Source organism: Chelonoidis abingdonii, chromosome 22 (genome assembly GCF_003597395.2).
Source record: "Chelonoidis abingdonii isolate Lonesome George chromosome 22, CheloAbing_2.0, whole genome shotgun sequence".
NCBI lineage: Eukaryota > Metazoa > Chordata > Testudines > Testudinidae > Chelonoidis > Chelonoidis abingdonii.
This window is the reverse complement of record NC_133790.1, coordinates 16,581,513-16,601,010: the sequence shown is the minus strand read 5'-3', so window position 1 is coordinate 16,601,010 and position 19,498 is coordinate 16,581,513. Positions and strand designations below refer to the sequence as shown.

The 19,498-nt window shown below is 42.0% G+C and overlaps 1 protein-coding gene across 5 annotated transcripts in view; it reads left to right on the top strand.

Annotated features, from left to right (window-relative positions):
• The window catches only part of TANGO2 (transport and golgi organization 2 homolog), a 79,095-nt gene that overhangs the window by 44,824 nt on the left and 14,773 nt on the right, over window positions 1-19,498 (top strand). For 4 of the 5 annotated variants that reach the window (XM_032771179.2, XM_032771181.2, XM_075060114.1 and 1 more), the window contains exon 6: window positions 19,387-19,457. The exons of the other annotated variant lie outside the window; for it this stretch is intronic. In XM_032771179.2, coding sequence (XP_032627070.1) covers window positions 19,387-19,457 — 71 coding nt within the window. The remainder of the gene's footprint in view (window positions 1-19,386; window positions 19,458-19,498) is intronic. 5 annotated transcript variants of the gene reach the window in all.

Genomic DNA, 19,498 nt, shown 5'->3' with positions numbered 1-19,498 from the left:
TTGGCCAATGTACACGGCAGAGGGGCATTACTGGCACATGATGGCATAGATCACATTAGTGGATGTGCAAGTGAATGAGCATCTGATGGTGTGACTGATGTGGCTGGGTCCTCTGATGTCGCTAGAGTAGATATGGGGACAGAGTAGGCAACGGGGTTTGTTACAGGGACTGGTTCTTGGGTTACTGTTTCTGTGGTGTGTACTTGCTGGTGAGCATTTGCTTCAGGTTGGAGAGCTGTCTGTAAGCGAGGGCTGGCCTGTCTCCCAAGATCGGTGAAAGTGAGTGATTGTTTTCCACCATAGGTTGTAGATCGTTGATGATGTGCTGGAGAGGTTTTAATTGGGGGCTGTAGGTGATGGCCAGTGGTGTTCTGTTGTTTTCCTTGTTGGGCCTGTCCTGTAGTAGGTGACTTCGGGGTACCCGCCTCGCTCTGTCAATGTTTTTAAAAGGCTTGATAAAGATCTTATAGGCATTTGTCTCTGTCTGAAGGATTAGAGCAAATGCGGTTGTATCTTAGGGCTTGGCTAAACGCAATGGATCGTGTGATGTGTCCTGGATAAAAGCTGGAGGCATGCAGGTAAGTATAGCGGTCAGCAGGTTTCAGATGTAGGATGGTGTTTGTGACCATCACTTCTTTGCACTGTAGTGTCCAGGAAGTGGATCTCTTGTGTGGACTGGTCCAGGCTGAGGTTGATGGTGGAATGGAAATTGTTGAAATCCAGGTGGAATTCTTCAAGGGCCTCCTTCCTGGGGGTCCATATGATGAAAATGTCATCAATGTAGCACAAGTAGAGGAGGGGCGCTAGAGGACGAGAGCTGAGGAAGCATTGTTCTAAGTCAGCCATAAAAATGTTGTCATACTGTGGGGCCATGCAGGTACCCATAGCAAAGCCACTGACTTGAAGGTATAAGTTGCCCCAAATCTGAAATGGTTGTGGGTGAGGACAAAGTCACAAAGCTTAGCCACCAGATGTGCTGTGGCCTCATCAGGGATACTGTTCCTGACAACTTATAGTCCCTCTTCATGTGGAATATTGGTGCAAAAAGCTTTTATATCCGTGGTGGCCAGATGATATTTACAATGCATTGGTGATCTTCCTGAAGTTTCCTCAGGAAGTTGGTGGTGTCTCAAACATAACTAGGAGTGCTGTTAGCGTAGCGTCTGAAGAGAGAGTCCAACTAGCCAGATAATCCTGTTATAAGAGTGCCAATGCCTCAGATGATGGGGCTTCCAAGATTTCCAAGTTTATGGATCTTGGGTAGCAGATGGAATGGCACTGGTCAGGGCTCTAGGGGTGTGTTTATGTAGATTTGTTCCTGTGCTATAGCAGGGAGTTTCTTGAGCAGATGATGTAGTTCCTTTTGGTGGTACTCGGTGGGATCGGAGGATAGTGGCCTATAGAATGTAGTGTTGGAGAGGTGCCTGGCAGCTTCCTGTTCATAATCCTACCTGTTCATGAGGACTACAGCACCTCCTTTGTCAGCCCCTTTGATTATAATGTCAGAGTTGTTTCTGAGGCTGTGGATGGCGGTGTGTTCTGTAAAGCTGATTTTTTTACCTTCAGTCCATTTGGTATGATGATCATCTGTTTGCACTTGGAGAGGAAGATGATGTCTGTCTGTATCTGTCTGATCTTTTTTCATGAAGTTGATGGATTTCCGCTTCATACGGCTAAATTCAGTGCCTTGCGTGGTGCCAAGTATCAGAGGGGTAGCCATGTGAGTTTAGAAACCCAGGATGCCTTTCTCAACCTGGTCATCAACAGAGAGATTTCACAGGTGGGATTTAGTAACTAGACCAGGCAGTAGTCCAGGAGGCTTTGGTGTATAGAACGGGATCAGTATGGGAATAATACAGAAGGCTTTGGGCAAGTGAAAGGAGAATCAGATGTTGTGCTTGATTTTCTGTATGCTTTCTTACATTCCTCATCCTATCCCCACCTCTGCACAGTAAAACCACCTTGCCCTATGGTTTAATGATGAACACAGGTACCCAGTTGTCTGTGGTCCTGCTGTGCCACCCTCACTGAATTGTTCACTCTGATGTTTGAGCTCTCAGTTAGTTGAGAGTTTTCTGAGATTTGGAGCATCCCATACACCAGCTTGGGTAGGAAGAAAAAGGTTCTGAAACTGAATATGAAAGAAATTCTCTCTTTTCCCTGCCCTCAGGCTCTTCCAAAAAAACAGAACACCACCACACTAGTATTATTTGAAACTCTGCCAGGAAAATCACTGAGCAGTTTTTTATGTGCTGTGAATATCTGACCACACTTTCTCAGTCATCTTATTTGTTGGTAGTGTATCTACAGTAGTATATAAAAATGCCAAGTATTTTTCAAAAAAAATTCCAAACAAAAAGGGAGTATTCTGATTACCTCATGAACATTCTAAAGAAACAGATTAATCTGTGTGAACCACACAGCTCAGCTGAAATTTCTGTTCAGCATTTTAAACTGCCAACTTCATCTCTTTTTCATTACACAGAAAATATGCATTCACACTGTTATATTAGCTGTAAAAGAATCCAGGCTGCATTGTTACATGTAAAATATTCATCCTGTTAGAAGATTAGAGCTCATGATGTCCCTGGGGTATGGTTATTTCATGATAACCATGCCCTCTGTTGTACTTTATTTCCTCATTACATTTCACTTTGTTACATTACTGTTGATTGCAACAAGGAACTGCCTTGAGTGTGGAGGCAGGGTGGATGTGCAAAAGGACACACTGTTAATATTGTGTCAGTCTCAGGAAGTAATTCTGAACGATAAATTCTGAATAGCTTTCGGCTGCTATGTAGCCATACGTCACTTTAAGATTTTTGCTCTCTAGAATATTTGTTATTGCTTATATTTAAGGAGGGAGGGAATCTAAGGGTACATCTACACTATGGGATTATTCCGATTTTATATAAACCGGTTTTGTAAAACAGATTGTATAAAGTCGAGTGCACGCGGCCACACTAGGCACGTTAATTCGGCGGTGTATGTCCATGGTCCGAGGCTAGCGTCGATTCCTGGAGCGTTGCACTGTGGGTAGCTATCCCATAGCTATCCCATAGTTCCCGCAGTCTCCCCCGCCCTTGGAATTCTGGGTTGAGATCCCAGTGCCTGATGGGGCAAAAATCATTGTTGCGGGTGGTTCTGGGTACGGCCTCCCCCCGTGAAAGCAGCAGATAACCGTGTCGCGCCTTTTTTCCTGGGTGAACTGTGCAGATGCCATAGCACGGCAAGCATGGACCCTGCTCAGATCAATACCGCAATCGTGGACGTTGTAAACACCTCGTGAGTTCTCGTGGAGTCTATGCTGAACCGGGACCTGCAAAGCCAGGCGAGGAGGCGGCAGCGGCTACGGCAGCGCGGCGACGAGAGTGATGAGGACATGGACACAGAATTCTCTCAAACCGCGGGCCCCTGCGCTTTGGCGATCCTGCTGGTAATGAGGCAGGTTCTAGCTATTGAATGCCGATTTTGGGCCTGGGAAATAAGCACAGACTAGTGGGACCGCATAGTTTTGCAGGTGGGACGATTCGCAGTGGCTGAGAACTTTCGCATGCGTAAGGGCACTTTCATGGAACTTTGACTTGCTTTCCCCTGTGCTGAAACGCCAGAATACCAAGATGAGAGCAGCCCTCACAGTGGAGAAGCGCGAGTGGCATAGCCCTCTGGAAGCTTGCAATGCCAGACAGCTACCGGTCAGTCGGAATCAATTTGGAGTGGGAAAATCTACTGTGGGGGCTGCTGTGATGCAAGTAGCCAAAGCAATCATTAAGCTGCTGCTACGAAAGGTTGTGACTCTGGGAAACGTGCAGGTCATAGTGGATGGCTTTGCTGCAATGGGATTCCCTAACTGTGGGGGGCGATAGATGGAACCCATATCCCTAATCTTGGCACCGGAGCACCAGGGCACCCAGTACGTAAATCCGCAAGGGTACTTTTCAATGGTGCTGCAAGCACTGGTGGATCACAAGGGACGTTTCACCAACATCCACGTGGGATGGCCAGGAAGGGTTCATGACGCTCGCGTCTTCAGGAACACTACTCTGTTTAAACGGCTGCAGCAAGGGAATTACTTCCCAGACCAGAAAATAACAGTTGGGGATGTTGAAATGCCTGTAGTTATCCTGGGGACCCAGCCTACCCCTTGATGCCATGGCTCATGAAGCCATACACAGGCAGCCTGGACAGTAGTCAGGAGCTGTTCAACTACAGGCTGAGCAAGTGCAGAATGGTGGTAGAATGTGCATTTGGCCGTTTAAAGGCGCGCTGGCGCACATTACTGATGACTCGCTCAGACCTCAGCCAAACCAATGTCCCCATTGTTATTGCTGCTTGCTGTGTGCTCCACAATCTCTGTGAGAGTAAGGGGGAGACCTTTATGGCGGGTGGAGAGGCTGAGGCAAATCACCTGGCTGCTGATTACGCGCAGCCAGACACCAGGGCGATTAGAAGAGCAACACCAGGAAGCGGTGCGCATCAGAGAAGCTTTGAAAATGAGTTTCATCACGGGCCAGGGTACGGTGTGACTGTTGTGTTTGTTTCCCTTTGATGAACCCCCCTTGATTGACTCATTCCCTGTAAGCAACAACCCACCCCCCCTTCGATTACAGCTTGCTTAAGGAAATAAAGTCACTATCGTTTAAAATCATGTATTCTTATTAAAAAGTCATTATAAAAAGAGGGAGAGAAACTGACAAGGTATCCCCGGGTGTGGTTTGGGAGGAGGATAGGAGGGAAGGAAAAGGCCACTAAAAATATTTCAAAGTAATGACAGCCTTTTGGTTGGGCTGTCCACGGGGGTGGAGTGGCGGGTGCACGAAAGCCTTCCCCACCATGTTCTTACACATTTCTGGGTGAGGAAGATATGGAACATGGTGAGTGGTGAGGGTGGTTACACAGGGGCTGCAGCGGCACTCTGTGACCCTGCTGCTGTTCCTGAAGCTCCACCAGATGTCGGAGGATGTCAGTTTGATCACGCAGCAGCACCAGCGTTGCATCCCGCCACCGCTGATCTTCCTGCCTACACCTCCTGACCTTCTGCCAGCCACTCTCATCTCGAGCATCTCCTCTCCTCACGTCCCATGTCCTGGAACCCTCCTGTCCTCACGTTCACTGGCATCTTTCCTGTAATTTGAATACCACGTCCTTCCACTCATTCAGATGAGCTCTTTCATTGCGGGTTACTTCCATGATTTTCCTGAGAAATTTCGTCTTGCGTCTTTTTTTCTCCTCTTGCCTTATCTGAGATAGCCTTCGGGATGGAGTAGGGAGGCTTGAAAAATTTGCAGCTGCATGAGGGAGGGAAAAAAGGAGAGAAGTATTTAAAAGATACATTTTACAGAACAATGGTTATACTCTTTCACAGTGAACAACACTATTCACCTTACATAGCACATGTGATTTCACTACAAGGTCGCATTTTGCATCTTAATATTGAGTGCCTGCGGCTCTGGTGTTTAGAGATCTCACAGACGCAGGTCCCGGGCAGCAGAATTCAGCTTGCATGCGGCCATGGTAAGCCATTGTCTTTCGGCTTCTGCAGCCTTCATATACACAGTGCCCTCCTTTCCCAAATACCAAGCAAATCCGTTCAGTGCTGCTTCTTTCCTGTTAACATGCAGCAGCAGAAACCACTCCCCCCATCCAATTCTCTGGGATGATCGCTTTACCCCCCCCCACCGCATGGCTGGTATCATGGAAGATCACTGCTAATCACCCCCTTCCCCCCCCCACGTGGCTGGTAGCAGGAAGATCCTGCTAGCCAAAACGCGAAAAAGCTCAGTGCTATTCCCCTCCCCCCCGCTTGGCTACCTGCAAGGAAGGATTTCTTTTAAGCAACAGCGCAACAGCCCAGTAGGAAATGCCATCTCTGTCCCCTCACTTAAATTCCTGAATTTCAACCAGGTTACCATGAACGATATCACTCTCCTGAGGATAACACAGTGAGATAAAGAACAGATTTTCTTGAATGCCAGCAATCACCGGGACCATACGCAGCTATGGCAAACTTCTTTCCCATAAGCTGGTACCTGAGTCCAGTGAATGTGTATACGTAGCCCAAGCTCCTCTAGGGCAAATCAATCATTAAAAAATCGCTTAGCTTTTACCATGTTTTATATTTTATACAAAGGTGCAGCTCACCAGATTAGGTCGGTCTCGACTCCATGGCTAATCACTGGTCTGGGCTAGTGGCTTGGGATGGCTGTGTGTGGAGGGGTAATTCAACAGGTCTAGCGGTGAGAAGAAAAGCCCTTCCTGAGCTGTTGGTAGAGAGAGATAAACGGAGTGCCAGTGTGCTTCTTCTGGCAGAAGTCTGCGTCCTCCTCTTCCTCCCACTCTCTCCTCTATCTTATCCCAGATATGCCACAGATTCCTCAGTCCTAGATGGCTGAGATTACCACCTCGCACGCTCAAGAAGCGAATAACCTGGACAGGTATTGATGGGTCTGTACAAGGCACATGACACATGGTTAGTGGATGTGGTAGTGCGGTGAACCTCCACTTAGAATCTGGCCTTCGTGCTATAACGTCAGGCCGTAGAGTCAGTGCAGTTTTCGGGCCATAAAAGCGACTCGGCGACTAGTTTCGCATTTGGCGTTGCTTGTTACATTGACATTTGGTGGTATAAGGCTTGTTTGTTGAGCAACTCTGTTAAACTTGTCCACGCTTGCACTGTTGCACTGGTGGAGTCCCCTGGTGAAGGCCTACTGGCCATCTGACTCTAGATAAACACCCATGCCTGATGGGAGCAGGTTGCAGAAGTTGCAATAATATCTTTGGTCACCTTTCGGTCTGTTGGTGAAGCGAGTATTTGCGTTGGTGAGTGCAACAGAAAAACCTCCGGGTCTCCTCAAGGATATTAAAGGAGATCCGCCTAGAATTGGAGTTGAAAGTACCTCCGATCTGGCATCCACTGCTGGGAGCGTCCTCTTAAATTCGGATTGCTCAGAGAGACGCATTGCTTGTTTACCCTTCCAGTAGTCTGAAGATCAATCTAGCCCGTGACGCTGGCTCGGTCTTAGTAGGTGAGTTGAACTCATATCAAAAGTTTGTGCGGCGTCGCTTTTCCAGTGCCATAGCTTTGGCCGGAGTGGGAATCCTGTTTTTCAAATATTTTTTCATTTCGTCTTTTGGAACGTAGTTCCGTTAGCACAGAATCCTCTCCCCATATAGCGATCAGATCCAGTACCTCCCATGCATCCATGCTGGAGCTCTTTTTCGATTCTCAGGAGACTGCATTGTTACCTGTGCTGATCAGAGCTCCACGCTGGCCATAGAGGAGTTGAAATTCAAAAGTTTGCGGGGCTTTTCCTGTATACTTGGCCGGTGAATCCGAGTTGAGATCGCTGTCCGGAGCGGTCACAATGGTGCACTGTGGGATACCTTCCGGAGGCCAATACCTTTGATTTGCGGCCACACTAACTCTAATCCGATATGTTAATACCGATTTTAGCGCTACTCCTCTCGTTGGTGAGGAGTACAGAAACCGATTTAAAGAGCCCTTTATATCGATATAAAGGGCCTCGTTGTGTGGACGGGTGCAGCGTTAAATCGGTTTAACGCTGCTAAAATCGGTTTCAACTCGTAGTGTAGACCAGGCCTAAACTAGCATATGTTCTGTGGGGTTTGGGTTTTTTCTTTTTTGTTTGTTTTGCTACTATCAGATCTGAGATTTATAAGAAATGTGGCTGTCTTGCATTTTGAGGTTGCAATCATTTTAATTGCATCATTATTGCTTCCCTAGCACAATTGTTACTGATATTTGTGGAGCTGGTGGGGAAAAGGGGAGACAGTTTGAGACTTCTTGCCCTGTGGAAGCCCTGTCTGGCATTGGTGCTATGGCTTCTGCCACTGGGCTCCAGTACAGAGTAGCTGTAAACAGTAGGAAGAGAACTGTGCGAGCCAAAGGAGAGTAGAAAGAGTAGCTGACTGGCACATTGAGCTAAACTTTGGAAGCATCTCCATTTAAGAACTCTCCTGGAAGACCTCAATCTTATTTTATTTGACAAAAGAATTCCCCTTATAAGGCGGCAGCAGCAGCAGCTTTATGGTTGAGGTATGTGTAATAGAAAATGCATGGCTGGGAAAATGTGGAATGTAGAAACGAATAAGATACAGATGTCGTGAATTAGTGACCTTGTGGTTCGTATGCACTCCCCATCTTTTTTTGTTAAACTCCAGGGAGTCTTATTACTGCATTGCTCGGTCACAAGAATCTCAAAGCAGATGGTAGATATTAATATTCTTTTCACACAAAAAGCCATCAGTAAAAGAAGGCAGTAGTGACTTCTTATTCAGCAGGAGGTCTCATTTACAATAAGGCTTATCTTATAGCTGTGTTTAAGGGCTGTTTTCTGCATTTTCATCCTCTTCCATTAAAACTTAGTTCTCTTCTCCTGTTCAGACCTCTGGGGATAGGAATCATTTTGACCTTTTTTTTCCAGAAAGCCCCTCTACTACAGTTTACAGGTTTGGTAATCTGAAAATATATTGTGTTTATACAATAATAAAACAGCCATTAAAATGGTTGGTGCCTTTTAAAAAAGACATAATACCTTCCTGTACTTTTTGACCTATGTACTATGATACTACACATCATAATGCTGTAATCTATACTAATGAATTTTGCCTTATTCTCTTAGCCCATGAAATATTTACAGTATAAAAAAGTGTAATAATCCAGTAGCCCATACAAAAAATCTCCAAGGAGTTGTAAAATAGTCCAAGAGATTCTGCCTTTTTATTGAGCACCACATTTATTTATGTTGCCTTCCAGGGGAGAGCACTGTGCTTCTCTAGCCGAATTCAAGTTTTTTTATTAACAGGATCTTCTACTGTGTCCAGCATTTCTTTGTAAGGAATTGATATTTATACAAAAACATAGGTTTTTTTCTGGCTATTTAGTATATCTATCACAATGAATAATGGGATATGCATACTCCAAATTCATTTGTTTCATTGCTGCATCTGTCAAATTTGAGTTATTTTACATCAAAAATAGAGAAATAAATAAAAAGGAAATATATTTGTTTCTCATATTCTCTTGGCTACATAGCAATTTCTGTAGATGGCAAATTTGTCAGTTCTAGTATTAATGTAGCCTATGGCATGTCTATTACTTATCTTTTAAAATATCATCTAACAGTCTGCTATAGTAATTTGTGCTTCCACTGATGCACAGACCCTGTTAATGGGATGTGGGCATCAAGTTCAGGAATAGTACTATATAGAAAAGGTGGTAGTACAATGTGTTTGCACTGCTTTTAATAGTAATTTTGAATTAAAAATTCCTGGTTTGAGTTCATCATATTGTTTAATGCAGAATGTGTGTTTACTGACTAAAATTGACCTCACTGAATGCTACTGATTGTCGGTCATGTGCTGACACATGCCCACCCATTTGGTGATGGTTGGACAATTCAGAAGCAGCAAATGCAGGCTGCAGAGGTGGATTCTTCTTGGTGATACAATGAGCCATTGCAGAAAGAACATTTTTAGAAAAAATAATTGTGGTCAGAATACTTTTGAGGCTCAGGGTACATCCAGACTACCCGCCATATCAGCGGATAGCGGTTGATTTATCGGGGATCAATATATCGCGTCTCATCTAGATGCGATGTATCAGTCCCTGAACCCACTCCCCGTCAACTCCGGAACTACACCAGAGCAGCAGTAGCGGAGTCGGCGGGGAAGCCGCGGACGTCCATCCCGCGCAGTGAGGATGGGAGGTAAGTCGGAATAAGATACTTTGACTTCAGCTACGGTATTCTCATAGCTGAAGTTGCGTATCTTACATCGACACCCCCCTTCCCCCCCAAAGTGTAGACCAGGCCTCAGATAGTAACTGAGAGATGTCTTCAGATATAGAATAATCCTTTGTCATGTGGGGATTCACTACTCTTACCTGTATGCTAGGTGACTTTTTTCTGTACTTATTAATAGGCTGTGTTAGTTTGGATTTGGTTGTTTTTATATGCATTTGATTTTTTGCCAAACATTTTATTTAGTTATGAAATACCAACCCTCTAAGCAATAACAGCTTTTTTATAAAACATCACTTTAGTGACATGAAAGCTAAACTAAACGGTATATTATAGTATTCCTTTTTCTAAACAATTGAAGAAGGAAGATCTAATGACCAGAGCCAGTGGATACTGTCGGAGGTGTCACAGTTTGAAATCCTGGGCCATGCCACGTGACTCGAGTCAGGAAATGGAGACTAGTAACCTACTAGCACTTGTGTGTCAGACCCATATTACAATTGCCTGCCAAACTAAGGTCTGGTGGTAGGTTCCCTATAAAGTATCATTTAGTGTAAGACTCACAGGAAGGTCTCAGGTACGATGTAAAACGTGCATAATTAAGGGCTTTAAAAACGTGTCAGTTTTAGCCAATCCATTTGTTAAAGACAGACAATATAAAAAGTGCAGGTTGGATGTAATATGATCATCACTCAAAGCTGTGCACAAATGAGCTAATGTAAGCTGAACGGGAAGCACTGCTAGGAGTCTTTTTAGGAGGGACTTGCAATAATCTGGTCCTGTGATCATGAGGATAGGTATTATAGTTGAGAGAAATATGGCTTCAGCATTTGGATATTCCTTACCTGAGTACAAAATGCTTTGCAGATGTCTGATTCAGGTGAGGTTTCTATGGAAAGAGTGTGTTTGATAGTGAGACCATAAAACTTGACTCATCCATTCATTCTCCTCAATAGCCGGAGACATGAAATTTCATAGAATTCCTGCTTAGAAATTATTATTTTCCTAGGCTTGAGAACAGGCAATACTATCCAAGCATTCCTCCAGGAGATAGATAAATATGCAGTATATATAGGGCAAGAGTTAAATATCAATACTAATAACCCTGCCACATGTTTAAAAGGATTTCACTTGCAAGGTTTGAGTATGTGTATTGAATCATCTTCTAAGGAGTTAGGAGATATCCTTGGAACACCATAAATCGGATTCCTCTGTGATTGCAAATGCTTGTCTGTCACCATTGACTGACAGGAGCCAATCTTCTAGATATGATTTGAGTGAATTCCAGACCCACCACATTGTTCATTAGATTTTGTCTTTTCAGTGAATGTGGTCAGTCATATCAAAAGCTGCTGAGGTCTACTTTGGCCCAAATGGCGAGCTGACCCTAATCTAAAATTAACAAATGATGATTTATAGTTCCAGCAAGTATAGATACTTCTCCAGAAGAAGCCCAGGTTGGAAATTACATAGGATGTTGCCAGGGTTCAAGTTCTTCTGGAAGTGAATGGTCAGCAGCTTCCCAATCACCTTCCCTCAAAAGGAAAGATTTGAGGGTCCCTCTAAATGGGGACCACTGGATTTTTTTTAAAGATGGCTGACACTTTCTCCCTCTTGCCTGATGGTTGTTGATAATGCACATAAGTCTTCTCAGCTCAGATATGCTACTTGCTTTTCACAATCAAATGTGATGTGGATCAAGGTTTCAGGGAAGCCATAAAACAGCCATCCTCAGAAAACAGAGTGACTCCAACCAGTACAAAATCATCTGGGAGCTGATGGCTCTCATACTTGGAGCCAGAGAGGCTGTCACAGAGCCCATCTGGCGTATCTACAAAATATCCCAGCAAGTGATCAGAGGAGCTAGTTACAGGAGAGGAAAATAGAGGTTCATCACTGTGTAGCTCCTGAAAGAACACTTCAGGAGTTCCTTTGTCTGTTTTTTAAACATCTGCTTTGACTGTTTGTGGCCGTTGTTTTCTTTGTTTGCAAGTATTCTTGCAAACAAGTGTGCTGACAGAAATGTGTTCTGAAAATAGCAAAATAAGTGAATATTCATGACTGCAGATTTTTGCACAGGTAACTTGATTTTACTTAAGCTCATCTAATCAGAAAATTTAAAAAGATTTATATGTTGAGTCACAACAGCGTGAATCTTGACTACTTGTTCAACTGTTCGTGGACAAACTACAGATGAAAATTTCTTAATTTATAATTTGAGAATCTGTCATTGCCATCTAGGAAACATGAGGAAATTCATCAAGTTAGTCATCATAAACTATTCTTCCAGCTCTGGTTTTCAGCAGAGCTTTCACTGACCCGTAGAAAATACCATGTTGCTGCTTTTTTTTAAAATAGTAATGATATTGTCAATGTACATACACCAGTTGGTCATAAAATAGTTTACAGTTTTTTCTAAGGTCTATCCGTATTATTGTGTCTCTAATAGAAGGCGAAGAAAAATCTTTTGTGGCATCCACCAAATTCCATAAATAGGATATATATATATCGGAGATATGTTGAAGGGGGAGCAAAAAGCCTTAATGTTTACATTATAAATAGAAAGCTTTTTTCATCACGTTTCTTGTTTATGACCCTCATTACTTCAACCCCTTTACTGAATATTCCTAATATAGGCACTCCAAGTAGGTTACAGTTTCCCTTTTTCCATTTCTTAACATCCCTCAGTGAAGAAACTACATTTTTTAACTAACTTTACTGAATTTGCAGCGTAATTTTGATGAATTAAGATAATCAGAGCAGGTCATGTATGCCTTCCTAATGCATGGGAAAAAATCTATTTTTCGAGGGAAATTTAAACCAAATAATCTTGGGCTGTAGATCAAATTAAGTCATGATTATTTTGATTTCTTCTAAAATGCCAATCTGAAATCCTTCCAATATAGCCCAAACCAGGACTTTCCCATCCATAGGCTCTGACTTACTCTGTTCCCGAGGGGTCCTTCATCACCGCTCCACCCCAGGCCTCGCACCCAGTCCAGCCCTTTCCCCGAGCCACCTGTCACCTCCTTCCGCCCCGTCCCCTAACTTCTTCCTGCCCCCACTCCAAATTGCTGTTAGCTCGAGTCTCTCAGTTGATCTCCCCTGCCAGTGTTCCTGGTCATCTGTGAGGTGCCCATGTATTCAGTCTTTTAAAGTTTTTATTAGATGTATCTGATTTAAACAGTAAACTGGGATTTGGGAGCTCTGAGTTCTAGTCTCATCTCTGCCATTGGCTAAGGGAAACTAACTTGAATTAGCTGTGCCCCAGTTTCCCCACCTGTAACATGGAAATAATGATGCATGACTTTGTAAAACACTGAGATTGGCGGGTGAAAAGACATAAAGTGAAAGGGACCTTTTTTTAGCTTCAGAGGGGTAGCCGTGTTAATCTGGATCTGTGAAAGCAGCAAAGAGTCCTGTGGCACCTTATAGACTAATAGACGTATTGGAGCTTGAGCTTTCGTGGGTGAATACCCACTTCGTCGGATCCGACGAAGTGAGTATTCACCCATGAAAGCTCATGCTCCAGTATGTCTGTTAGTCTATAAGGTGCCACAGGACTCTTTGCTGCTTTTTTTAGCTGAGATTCAGTTTTAAAATTAGTGTTTTCTTAAATTACAACGATGTAGCAATGAGCAACTTTTATGCTCAAGCACTTGATCCAAGATGCATGTTGTTACTTGGGTAGTACTATTGTTGGAAAAATATGATGAACAGTAATCAAAGTTGTTAACAGAGTTACAACATAATATACCATAATGGTCTTTATAGCTGGAAAGTCATGGAATATTTGGATTTTTAGATTTCTGAAGGAGATAAGGGGAAGAAAACTTGGAGAAGCATTAACTTGATGCTCAAGTATAAGTGGCAATGAGCAAAGGCACAGAACTGGGAGTCAGCAAAGACAACAGAGGACAGTAGTCAAAGAATGGGAAAGGATGTAAAAGAAGAATGGGGCAGAGGAGTAGTTAGGGGAAGAGTAACTGAAGGGCTTAACTCAGGGTATTAGTGGTGTTTGTTTTTTAAATAGTGTCGTAGTGGGAGCACATAGTGTAATCGAGATTTTTCGTCTGCAAAATCCCTCAAACACTTTAGTGCATGGTAATATTAAGTGCAGCCTCTTACTACTTGTATAGTGTCTAACCTAGAAAGAGAAACATGGAGAATCATAGCCTATAATCTATCCTTTGCCTCACAAAAATAATGCATAGTTTTCAGCAAATACCCCCAAAATATTAATAACTAGATGCAGCATATAATCTAGATTGAAATGTGACACTACTGACCTCCACTGTTGCATTTCCCTATGGGCTTGTCTACATTACCTGTTGGATGGGCAGCAATCGATCCAGCAGGGGTCGATTTATCGCATCTAATCTAGACGTGATAAATTGACCCCCACTGGATCAATCGCTGCCTGTCAATCCAGTGGGTAATGTAGACAAGCCCTAAATTACTTTAATGTGTTTCTGTGAGTATAAAAGCCCTTTCTGGTATCTAATCTGTATTTCGTTTTAGGCCTATTTCATCTCTCATAGTATGAACTGATTCCTACCCAGTTACTTATGGGGTCTGCTTCCATTCAGGTGTTTATAAACCATAAATCTATTTTCTTGCAGTTTTTTTAGGTTAAACATACTGAGTTCTTAAAGACTTTTCTTGTAAACCAATCCCTATATACACCTCTACCTCAATATAACGCTGTCCTCGGGAGCCAAAAAAACCTTACCATGTTATAGGTGAAACCACGTTATATAGAACTTGCTTTGATCAACTGGAGTGCAGAGTCTTCCCTCCTCCCCCCCCGGAGCACTGCTTTACTGTGTTATATCAGGTTGCGTTATATCGAGGTAGAGGTGTACGTCAAATTAATCTTATAAGTCTGAACTCTTAACTCTTCAATGTCATGTGGTATAAAATGTTCCAGATGATACCTGACAATGGTTTTCCGTTGGATGCAGCTGGTTATTTCATATTGGGACCATCGCCATAGTAGAGGAATTCTCATTTTTTCATGTCTTGGTGTTAGTTGGATCAAACCTTTATATGAAAGCATTGAAACTGTTGATATTACAGAAGTTTCTAAGTTGCTGTCAGTATTGAAGTAATTTATCTGATGATATGCTAGGACTTGAAGACTTAATAATTTACTATTAACATGTATTTAATATTTATATAACCGCAGCACCCAGAAGCTCAATATGCTGGGTATTGTCATGTCAGCACAACTGGACACAGTATTAAGCTCAATTTTAATTTAACTTTCCTAGAGTGCAATTCGAGAGAAGCCTTATTAAGTTGGAAGTAGTTGCCCATAACTGTTCGTTGTGAGGAAAATAAATGCTATTTGTATTATCTGTCAATAATGTAAGTGGAGAGGGAGTTCTGACTCCATCAGGTTTTGTCAGCAAGTTTTGAGTGTCTTCGGTTAGAATTGTAATTTAAAAGCCTAGTGTTTTGTTGCTTAATGAAATCCATATATTAAAAGGAAAATCTCTAGAGTTAGAGACAATATTGAGGTTGGCCACGACATTTAAAGTTGCTACAACCGAGAAAGTTCTCTGTTCCTAATAGCCGGGGAGACCATTCTGTAGCCACTATTCATGTAGAACAACAGATTCAAACTTTAGATTTGGGGTTTTTTCGTCATGTCAATATTGCAAAATTAACCTTGTATAAGATGGGCTGTGTCTATGTTAGGGTTCTTTAATTTCAATGGCATTTTTGCTACTGTTGTCTAGACCTGTTCTAAGGTGGGTTAGGTGACAGTGGTAAAAACACAGGAGCCCTGGCTGTACTAAGGATCATTATTACTATTACTAATGGAGCTGCATCAGTGGTTGTGACCAGATTGACAATCTGAAAACCCAAGCACACTACAAATGTGGGGGGGGTCACTGTGTCCTCATTGCCCCCTGGGTGTCAAGAGTCATACACAGAAACCACCATCTGGGCTGGTGGTGGCCCTATCTGCCTCATTTTGGGCAGACTAGGCCTCCCCACACCATAGATCATTTCTATTTAGGTGGGCCAGAATCTGTCCAAGAGAAAAGGACTCAGCCCTTACCCAAGTTGGCAGTGGACTTGAAGTGGTAGTAGGGGCCCTACTGACACATAAAGAGTGATGGTAGAGAGCCCTCTTTCCATAGTTTTCTGCTGAAGGGGTGTTGCTGGAGAGTATAGGGAGGACAGAGCACAGATTTGAGTTTACCCACTAAGATGAATGGCAGTAATTTACGCTTCTCTACAGACTTAGGGAGTCATCACTGCTTTGGTTTACTCCACATTTTTAAGGTTTTCCTTAACAGCCATGTGGGCTAGAAAGAGTTTTTTCTTTTTTAAATAAAAGCTAAGGTTCTGAAGTAATACTGTGACTCCAGGAACTGTGCTTTAATCCAGCAAGTGGTAGTGAAATGATGGGATACTACCCAGGAATGTCTAGTACACTTGAGTCTATGGTTATGGCCAAGTTAAGTTATAACATCACTTATTCTTCCCTGTATGGACAGAAAAAAACCACACTGGAGTGATGATTTAACTCCTGGTAGATACACAAATTTAGGACTTATCTATGCACAGAAATTTACCAAAATAGCTATTCCAGAATAAGTGTGTTCACATGAATTATTTTGCAATAGCTATTTTAGTAAATTTTTCAGATTGTAAACAAGCTCTAATGCATGATTCCCTAAACTAAAGCATAGTTCCCTAATATGGTTTAAGCATGTTTTCTGTCCATAAAAGTAAGGAAAAAGAACTGTTGTGGGATGGTCCGACTTCAGATATCCTCCCACTAAACAAATGACTTTGTAAGCAGGGAATAAGTTGAGAAAACAGCTATGTTAATTTATAAATGGAAAAGTGTGAAGTTTGCATTTAAATGGAAAAATACAGAAACTTCACTCTGGCACATTTTACAAGCAATGTATTCATTAATCTTTTCTAGCATTTTTCATGCAAAGTTCTTATACACAGCATGAGTGCAGCTTAAGTGGCAGCAGCGTTTCCGCAGGGGTGAGGGAGTGATCAATTGGCAATGCTATGCTGAGGCTCCCAGTTGTCATGTCTTTGCATTGTGAACATCTGTTTGCAGAGAACTGGAGTGATCCCCAAACAGCCATGAGATTGTTAACTCTTTTCCTATCAACCTGGGCTGGTTTTGAACTGGCATCTTAATGTTGAAAAGAAAAAGCTGATTCTTCTTCTTCTTCATATGACTGCTGTAAATATAGAGCAACAACTATAATTTTACATTAAGATTTAGGTTAAGCCAGATAATTTTGTCTAGAGTAGCAGAGTGTATTGCTGTGATGCCTCCTTCATATTTGTGAATTGAGCATTGATTGGTTATATCGGGGTAGGCAACCAATGGCACGGGTGCCGAAGGCAGCTCTCAAGCTGATTTTGAGTGGCACTCACACTGTCTGGGTCCTGGTCACTGGTCTGGGAGGCTCTGCATTTTAATTTAATTTTAAATGAAGCTCCTTAAACATTTTGAAACCTTATTTACTTTACATGCAACAATAGTTTAGATATATATTATAGACTTATGGAAAGAGACCTTCTAAAAACATTAAAATATGTTACTGGCACGCGAAACCTTAAATTAGAGTGAATAAATGAAGACTCGGCACACCACTTCTGAAAGGTTGCCGACCCCCGGGTTATATGTTCCATGATCCATTCTGGGTGACCACAGTTGCACACTGGAGAGTATTTAATTTTCCATTTTTGCAGCAAGTATCTGCATCTGGCATGGTTTATGCAGACACAGTTTAGGGTTGCCCATGAACTTCATGGGAGATCGAAGCCAAGGATTGTCTGCATTGGGTTTTTCACAAGGTGTTTATTTGTGACGACTTGTGCATTCCATTTGGCTTTTCAAGCTTTGTCAGGGTTGTAGTTTCATTGTTGAAGGTTAAATGCATGGGTCCAAAAAGGGCTTATGCAACTGCAGGCGGTGGTGAGGGATGTTGTTAAGCTATTGGTGCCCGTCTTTTTACCTGATGGAAAAACATGGAACTAGAAATGGTTCATAGGCTGTACTATACTGCCTCCTACTCATACAATATTCAATTTTGCTAAAAGTTCTTAATCCAAAAAGAGAACTTGTCTCAGGGGATAATGTTTGAGGTTTGTATGTAATAAATTAAAGCTTCCAGTGCAGTTGTAATTTATTTATTGGTGACTAGAGTAATGTCTGTTTTCATGGTAAATAAGAAGTAAATCACTGGAGTGAAATACAGCTTGATATGATCTCATAGCTGTGTCCAGGCCAATAAACTGATAGCAGTTTGAGGAATTGCCTTTATATGTCAGCATAAGGGAACAAAGGATGCTGAGCGTGAACAATCTAATGGTAGCTTATGATCTTTTTTCCTTCCCTTTCCCATAAGAGATAAAAATCTTGAAAATTGATTACTTGCCTGATCTCCTTGTCACTTGACTTGAATTTGACATGCTGCCAACATCTGCTAGGCTATTTAAAATTCAGATTTGTTCAGGCAGACCCGAATTCTATATAAATATGCTGATCTCAGCCCTGCCTAGCAAAAGAGTTCTCATTAGCTATGTTATAGGACTGCCCTGAAAAGTTCTAGTCTGGACATTATTTCACGGTGTCTACTAAACTGTGCATCCAGTGATATTAAAAATATAGAGAGTTCACACATCTAGTAGCTGCATTTCATTGAAAGGAGGCTGCAGCTGCATTTCTCTTAAGAAACAAATATTATGTCTTATCATATTTCTAATGAGGGAGTATAAAAATGACTTGTCAAATGGCCCACAGTAACCTGCTTTCTAGAACAAACTGGAAATTTAAATGAATTTATAGAAAAGTGCTGCTGTTTGCCTCAGTAGGTTGTTCTGTTGAAGTCAGGCAGCCAGAAAACAAACAAACAAACACTTTCCAAGTAATGGAATCTTTACTTTCAGGAGTCTGATTTGTCTTGTGTACCCCAAGTTTCACCTCTCTCAAAAACTACTTGCTTACAAAATGAGATGAAAATACAAAAGTGTCATAGCACACTATTACTGAAAAAGTGCTTACTTTCTAGTTTTTACCACGTAATTATAAAAATTAATCAATTGGAATATAAATATTGTACTTGCATTTCAGTGTATAGTATATAGAGCAGTATAAACAAGTCATTGTATGAAATTTTAGTTTGTACTGACTTTGTTAGTGCTCTTTATGTAACCTGTTGTAAAACTAGGCAAATATCTAGATGCGTTGATGTACCCAGTGGAAGACCTTTGAGTACCTCCAGGGGTATGCGTAACCCCTGGTTGAGAACCACTGATTTAGAACATATACACTGCTCGCTAAGCCAAGTTACAAAGCATCCTGTGAAGTATTTTTGTAGTTTTTATTAGCTTTTTTACAATGACTTTTAAAAGTGAGATTGATGCAAGTATTTCATGTGTGATTATAAAGGGAAGGAGGGTGATTATAACTAATCAACAGATCTCTGAGCAGTATAGCCAGATAGTAGTAATAGGGAAAATGTCTTGCTGTGTTGAAGGTTGCAGGAAATTAGAACTTAATCAAAAATATGAGTTGTCACTTTGCAAGGAGAAAAATTTATTATTTATTTTTTATTTTATTTTATTTTTTTAGCACCGCCAAGGGAGATGTAATTTGCTACTATGGAAACAAAGGAGAACCAGAACCTATCTTCCTAAATGCTGGTGGGTTTATTTTATAAAGTTGTGAGTATTATTGTTGCCCT